This window comes from Anomaloglossus baeobatrachus, chromosome 1, assembly GCF_048569485.1.
Source record: "Anomaloglossus baeobatrachus isolate aAnoBae1 chromosome 1, aAnoBae1.hap1, whole genome shotgun sequence".
NCBI classification, from domain to species: domain Eukaryota; kingdom Metazoa; phylum Chordata; class Amphibia; order Anura; family Aromobatidae; genus Anomaloglossus; species Anomaloglossus baeobatrachus.
Window position 1 is genome coordinate 265,150,251 of NC_134353.1, and position 8,043 is coordinate 265,158,293.

The following is an 8,043-nucleotide window of genomic DNA, read 5'->3' on the forward strand; positions in this document are numbered from 1 at the left end:
AATGTGCGCATGGAAATTTTAATTTATCATAGACTTTACTGGGGAAGCAAAACGCATACAGTTTGTCATTGACACAGTGCAGTTTAAAACGCAAGAAAAAAAAACGCAACATGCGCACATGGCCTTAAGATTCAGAATATTTTATGAGAATTTTCTGACATTTATTGAGAGGAAACTTAGTAACAGTAAACAATGGTGACTGGCATAATAGGTAGCTACTACCTGCCTACTAGTGCTCAGGAACATCTATAATATACGTATATACTGTGTGTGTGTGTGTGTATATATAATGTGTATGTATGTGTATATATTATATAATATACAGTGTGTGTATGTGTGTTCTCGATATACCATTTGACCATCATATTAATTTTCAGCACCATAAAATTAGTTCAGTTCAACTGTTTTCATCTCTGAACTAATTTGGCTGTAGAACAGTGTTCTATGGAGGGTCTAAGCTGCTGGGTGTGGACGTATTCAGCCTTTTACAAGAATTGGTGTAAAGTTGTATTTTATGACCATGGTGCTCCTATATACGCTTTATAATAAGAAAGTTTTACTGTTGTGTTAGGAAAGTGCAAGTATTATGTGTGTTCTACTTTCAGCTTGGGTAACCTTATTTCAGGTGGCAAGAATGCTAGTGTGACACCCCTGGACTATCAGGTTGTCACAGGGTACTGCACAAACTGCCCTTCTGTGCAGTATTCCATGTCCCTCATGGTTCTGGGTCCCTATCTTACAGTGTTGCCCCCAACAGCAAATCAAATCCTAGATACATACTGCACACCAGTGTACGGCTTGAGCAGAATAGAGTCGCCCACCTGGGGGGTCAGGGTGGGGAGGTGAGGAGTGTAGTCAGTTGGAGTTGAGTTTAGTCAGCGAGAGGAGTGGAGTGAAGTAGCCCTCAAGCTGTGAGGAGCTCAGAGGAGGTTTGGAGTGGTAGCTCCCAAGAGAAGCTATCTAGGTTGCAGACTGTGGTCTGGACCTAGAGGAGTCGGACCCCCGGTCGCAGGGGATTGCGGCTAGGTACCTGGACCTGTCAAGGAGGACGGTTAGCAGCCTGGCACTATCACCGGTCCGGGACCGAAGGCACGGCGGGGTACACGGACCCTCGGTCGGGGAGAAGCTTCAGTCAACCCGGCAATTCACCTGAGGAGAACGGAGCCTTTATGATCTGTTCCCACCCGCTCCAGAATCGGGGCACTAGCGCAACGATTGGGATAGGGCCTTCCATACAATCAGCCCAAGAAAATCCCAAGCGTGAGCTCTGAGAGCAGGCTCCCACACTTAGCCATAGTGGGGAGCGAGGCCCAGCAAGTTTCAGACTACTGGGCCACTACATTGAAGTTAAACTTTGTGCCAGAAGGCAGGTCACAGATCACCAGGCAGCACTGCAGGGGATGGGACCCGGACGAGCTCCCCTCAAGGGCAGCGATACCCAGAGACTTGGTTTAACCAGTTGTCATCGTCTGCTTAATGACTGAGTGAGTACCTTAGTGATCCCTGTATCCCACGGCATCCCACCGAGTCCCAGGGCCTTCCCCTACCCGTGGAGGGCAACGACACCTTGCTGCCCCACTCCATCACCCTGGGTACTCCCAACGGCAGCAGCGGTATCCCTAATTACCGTACACCACATGTGGCGTCACGAACTATAGCTCCCCTGTAAATAACTCCCCCCTTTTTACATTTAGAAGTGGCCCCAAGCCCCCGCGTCCGGAGACCCTCGAACCACAAGTCATCCCGCGGACCCGAGCGGTTCGATCCGCTGCAGGGGCGGCACACTAGCACGGACTATCCTGTTATTCCAGTCAAACATACCAGAAAAAAATATCTGGAAATTGCTGAAGCAAAAAAATAAGCACCTGTTTGTATTATTGACATATTTTATGTTTACTTTTCTATTAAATGAATCCTTCTGATTTTGTATCTTTTGTAAATGCTAAAAAAATGATCTTGCAGGGGATAGTGAGCAGAGATATTGGCAGAAGATCTTGGTGGACAGACAAGCAAAACTAAACAGACCCCGTGAAAAAATACGTGGAACCAAAAAGGTATAATGCTACACAGATACTTTGTAGATAACATGTATTTTGCACCCATATATTATTCTTCATTTATTTCTGCTTTTATATCTATTGCACATATGAAAGGGATAATCTATTTTAGTAGTTGCATGAAATTAGATGGAATCCTTAAAGGAGTTCACTACTCGAACAAGCCTTCCCCTCCCACAAGTAAAATTATAACAGCTATACTCTCCTATGTTGCTGTTACAGTCGCACCAGAAGTGAATATCGTTATTTTTTGGGGGGGGGGCAGCAACATAAGGAGGGAAAAAGAGTTGTCTGATAACTCGAGATCTTCTTTTATCAGCCACAATGGACAACTGTACAATACAGTACCTCGCTAGAGAGTTGCTGTTTTCATTTTTGTATTCAGTAGACCATGTATAATGCTTTACTTTACCGCGATCATTGTGAACTTATCGAGCAGTGTCCGTTTGTACTAAAAAATTGTCCTGTCTTATTTTGTGTTCTCAAAAGTAGGAAAAAAGTTGTGGCCCTCACTAGTTCATAAATTGCCTGCTTATTATACTTCAATTGCAGCAAACAGGGTTACCGACTATGCTTGGCCTATGGTCACTCTAGGGGAAACTTCAGGCAAAAAGTCATATGTTTCAAAGTGCAGTATTTTACTGAAGAGTTGGACAGCCACGGTATATAAAATGTATAATATGGCTGCTAGATCAGTAGACATCTACAGTGGGTAAGGAAAGTATGCAAACCCCTTTAAATTTTTCACTGTTTCATTGCAGCCATTTGGTAAATTCAAAAAAGTTCATTTTTTTTCTCTTTAATGTTCACGCTGCACCCCATTTTGATAGAAAAAAACAGCAATGTAGACATTTTTGAAAATGTATTAAACAAGAAAAACTGAAATATTACATGGTCATAAGTATTCAGACCCTTTGCTCAGACACTCATTTTTAAGTCACATGCTGTCCATTTCCTTGTGATCATCCTTGAAGATGGTTCTACTCCTTTGGAGTCCAGCTGTGTTTAATTAAACTGATAGGACTTGATGTGGAAAGGCACACACCTGTCTATATAAGACCTCACAACTCAGTGCATGACAGACCAAATGAGAATCATGAGGTCAAAGGAACTGCCCAAGGAGCTCAGAGACAGAATTTTGGCAAAACACAGATCTGGTCAAGGTTACAAAAAACAAAAAAATGTCTGCAGTACTCAAGATTTCTAAGAGCACAGTGTCCTCCATAATCCTTGAATGGAAGATGTGTGGGACCACCAGAACTCTTTCTAGACCTGGCCGCCCAGCCAAACCAAGCAATCATGGGAGAAGAGCCTTGGTGAGAGAGGTAAAGAAGAACCCCAAGATCACCTTGGCTGAGCTCCATTGATGCAGTAGGGAGATGGGAGAAAGTTCCACAAAGTCAACTATCACTGCAGCCCTCCACCAGTCGGGCTTTTATGGCAGAGTGGCCCGACTGAAGCCTCTCCTCAGTGCAAGACATATGAAAGCCCGCATAGAGTTTGCATAAAACACATGAAGGACTCCCAGACTGAGAAATAAGATTCTCTGGTCTGATGACGAAGATGCAACTTGTTGGTGATAATTCTAAGCAGCATGTGTGGAGAAAAACAGGCACTGCCCAATACAATCCCAACAGTGAAACATGGTGGTGGCAGCATCATGCTATGGGGGTGTTTTTCAGCTGCAGGGACAGGACAACTGGTTGCAATTGAAGGAAAGATGAATGCAGCCAAGTACAGAGATATCCGGGAAGAAAACCTCTTCCAGAGTGCTCTGGACCTCAGACTTGGCTGAAGGTTCACCTTCCAACAAGACAATAACCCTAAGCACACAGCTAAAATAACAAAGGAGTGGCTTAAGAACTACCCTGTGTCCATTTTTGACTGGCCCAGCCAGATCCCTGACCTAAACCCAATTGAGCATCTGTGGAGAGACCTGAAATGGCTGTCTAACAACGTTCACCATCCAACCTGAGGGAACTAGAGAGGATCGGCAAGGGAGAATGGCAGAAGATCCCCAAATCCAGGTGTGAAATTTTGTTATATCATTTCCAAGAAGATTCATGGCTGTACTAGCTCAAAAGGAAGGTGCTTCTACTCAATACTGACCAAAGGGTCTGAATACTTATGACCATGTGATATTTCAGTTTTTCTTGTTAATAAATTTGCAAAAATTTCTAAATTTGTTTTTTTTATCTGTCAAAATGGGGTGCAGAGTATACTTTACGGAGAAAAAAAATGAACTTTTTTGAATTTACCAAATGGCTGCAATGAAACAGTGAAAAATTTAAAGGGGTCTGAATACTTTCCATACCCACTGTATATGGCCAAAAAAGGCGATAGAAATATATAAATGATGTGCATTCCTGCATGTAATTGTATTAGAAATCACAGATCAAAGCTCCATAAAATCAGAAAAAAATCCTGGACACTGATACCAAATTACCCATGTATTTCTATAATATAATTAAATGTAAATATCAGATATAGAAATACGAAAATATGAATAGATTTATACACACATTTTGTTAGGTATTATATAACAATACATAGAAGTAGACCTTATGTATAAATATACACCAACAGTGCAAAAGGTAGAACAAAGTGCAATAATATATGGAAATATAGAGTGTAATAATTGAGGCTCATAATGTGCAAGACAATATGATCAATATATACAAGCATAGTATAAATATAATAGTAATAATAAAGTATAAAGCTATAAAGCAAAATAATAATCTATATAGGAAAAAATTATCAATAGCAAATGGAATTGTGAAGTAAAACTATACACTCTACAGGGTAATAAATAATTACCAAAACGTGTCGCCAAAAGGAGGTACATATATATTACAATAATAGATCTCCAATTAATTAATGGAATCAGGCTAATGAGTCAAACAAAAACCAAATAGGAAATATAGCCAAGGACACAATTTATATTCAAATACAAAGATATTTATTAATTAGAAAAAAAAAAAAAAATCGTAAAAGGCAAGGTATAAAAGTAATGAAAAAAGTGCCAATAAAGCACCACAAAGCTCAGCAAGGTACTATTAAGCAGATAACAATTGATAATAGCAATTGATAATAACTGTGGGTAATGAGGTACAATATGAACCACAATAGACTACCAGAGAATTTGTCCCCAAACTGGGTGTAATCAGTATATTCCTAAGCACTACAAAACAAAACAAAGTCCCAGAATAGGGGTAAATAGCAGAGGTCATATGGCGACAGGACTTTATCCCCATTGTGGGACTTCTGGTTTTTTTTTGCTTTTGTGATGCCTGTATTTTGTGCCATGTAAGTGATATATTAGCAGATTTATGGCTCATTTGAGTTAATTGTGGGTCCTTTTCTTTATGTAACCCATTTGAGACATATATATATATATATATTATATAATATAATCTCAAATGGATTAGATCTATATATCTCAGGCTGGGGAGATCCATGTTATTGGGAGCCCCCAAGCCTAAAAATATCAGCCAGCAGCCGCCCAGAATTGCCACATCCATTAGATGCAACAGTCACGGGACTTTTCCCGGCTCATCCCGATTGCCCTGGTGCGGTGGCAATCGGGGTAATAAGGAGTTAATGTCAGCAGCCCATAGCTGCCACTAAGTCCTAGCTTAGTGATGGCAGGCGTCTGAGACACCCCCTCATCACTAAGCTGTAAGTGAGAGTAAATAAACACAATCACCCAAAAAATCCTTTATTTGAAATAAAACACAAAAAAGCCCCCTGTTTCGCCACTTAACCCCTAAAACACCCCTCCAGGTCTGACGTAATCCACACGAGGTCCCACGACGCATCCAGCTCTGATACTGTACATCTGACAATCATAGAACATGACCGCTCGCTGTGAGGTTCAGGCCGCAAGTGAAGTGAGCCCCTTCGGATCAGCAGTGACTTCAGCTGTCACCGCACATCACCTGACTGAAGTCACTGCTGATCTCATTCACTTCAGTCGCGGCTGGAGTACTCCAGCTTTTACCGCACATCACCTGACCGGAGTCCTCCACCTGTTACTGCAAATCAGGCCGCGGCTGAAGTGAGCCGTGAGATCAGCAGTGACTTCAGTCAGGTGATCCGCTGTGTCACCACACATCACCCGAGTGAAGTCAGCGCTGATCCCGCGGCTCATTTCAGTAGCTTGACGCTGCTCAAAGTATTCACCACAAAGATAAAAACGCTGCATCTTTGTGGTCAAAAAAAGATGCAGCTTGCGCACATAGCCTAACACTACACCAGGAGGGGACTGGAGAAGAGTTGTGCCAAATTTTACAACTTTTTAAACCGTTAAAATTGATATATCAGCCAAAAACATCTGGAATCATTAAACTCTGCCCACAAAGCCAAAAAGAACAGGAAGGAAATATAAAATAGACTTGTGATAGGTGTAAACAAAATATTTTATTAAGTGCAAACAAAAAAGGCACAAAGCACACAAAACTAGTCAAGAACAGACATAAAGTCAATAATGAATAGACTCTGAAATATCCATAGGGTATGTGTTGTCGGTATCCTGTAAAGCCACAACTTTGTTCCTACTTATGAGTAAGATTGTAAGACCTCATTCACATGTCAGTAATTTGCATAATTGTTCGTGTGCCAAAGCCAGGAGCGGAACTTGCAGAGAAGAACTATAATTGAAAGATTGATACCTGTTCTGTGTTTTGGACACACTCCTTGTTTTGTCAACAAACACTGATGTGTGAATAATGCCTGATGGTGAGCACCATAGGTTTACAGCGGTTGTGATCACAAGAGCCGATTATATGAATGTAGAAATATGGATTTTGATCATTTGGATTAGTTTAATTTTCACTGGGTTTCTTTTTTTTTTTTTTTTTTTTTTTTTTTTTTACAGCTGATTGCCAAAGGTGAAAATATGAGGCTTATCAAGACACAAGAGGCAAGCAAGCACATCAGATTCCTTGAAGAACCTTAAAATTTGTACATTTTGCTTTTTTTTTTTTTTTTTTTTTTTTTTTTTTTTTTTTTACATTTAAATCAAATAACCTTACGCTTGTAAATTGGACCCCACTTTTCATTGTTTGATATTCCATATTGGATGTTTATTACAGCAGTACATGAAAGCGTTCTCATATAAGATTTTTGTTGTCACAGCTCTATACTTTGCAGTTCGAAAAACAATGATTTGAAATTTTTGAATGAAGTGATTAGAATATTGTTTTTATAATAAAATATATTTACTATGTAGATCTAAGGTGAATAATAATGATTGATCAATCATTATATTTGATATTGTGCACCTTAACCCCTTCACCACCCTGCGATTTTTTTTTTTTTTTTTCCCTTTTTGGTTTCAATTTTTTCTCCTTTTCTTCGAAGAGCCATAACATTTTTATAATAACAATGATATTTTTTATTTATATAACTCCAACATATAGCACAAATGACGATGCAGAACTGTGAAGATCTTTTGTGGGTGAAAGTCATAAGTTTATAATATACTCTGTAGCAAATAAGCAACCAGTGCAATGACTGACACAGTGTATAGGCATCGTGTAGCGGTTGGATAGGAAAATGATCATGGTTGCAATGAGGATGGATTGGGGAGGGATAAGTGTAGAAAGAGGGAGACCGATTAGTAGAGTTGCAATAGTCCAGACAAGAATGAAAAAGAGCGACTAAGAGTTTTTGCAGAGTCCACAGTAAGAAAAGGACTAATTCTAGAAAGGTTTTTGAGGTGGAGATGACATGAGCGAGTGAGAGATTGACTGAAGGGAGTGAAGAAGAAGAAATCTTAGTCAAATATGACCCCCAAGACAGCGGGCGTGTTGCTGGGGAGTAATGGTTGAACCACATACAGAAATGGTAATATTGGGTTTAGGAAAGTTCATAGAGGGAGGAAAATTTGTAACAGTTAGACAGAGTGAGGACATCATGTTGGAGACAGCAGACAGACAATCACTGGTATTTTTTAGTAATGCAGGAGTGATATCAGGAGACTGTG

General features: G+C 40.3%; 1 protein-coding gene across 1 annotated transcript in view; it reads left to right on the forward strand.

The window, feature by feature from the left end:
• LOC142311228 (la-related protein 7-like) overlaps positions 1-7,286 on the forward strand; it is a 77,203-nt gene extending 69,917 nt beyond the window's left edge. Inside the window, exons 12-13 of the mRNA XM_075349451.1 lie at positions 1,963-2,054; positions 6,934-7,286. Coding sequence (XP_075205566.1) covers positions 1,963-2,054; positions 6,934-7,014 — 173 coding nt within the window. The 3' untranslated portion in view covers positions 7,015-7,286. The remainder of the gene's footprint in view (positions 1-1,962; positions 2,055-6,933) is intronic.
• The last annotated feature ends 757 nt before the right edge of the window (positions 7,287-8,043 follow it).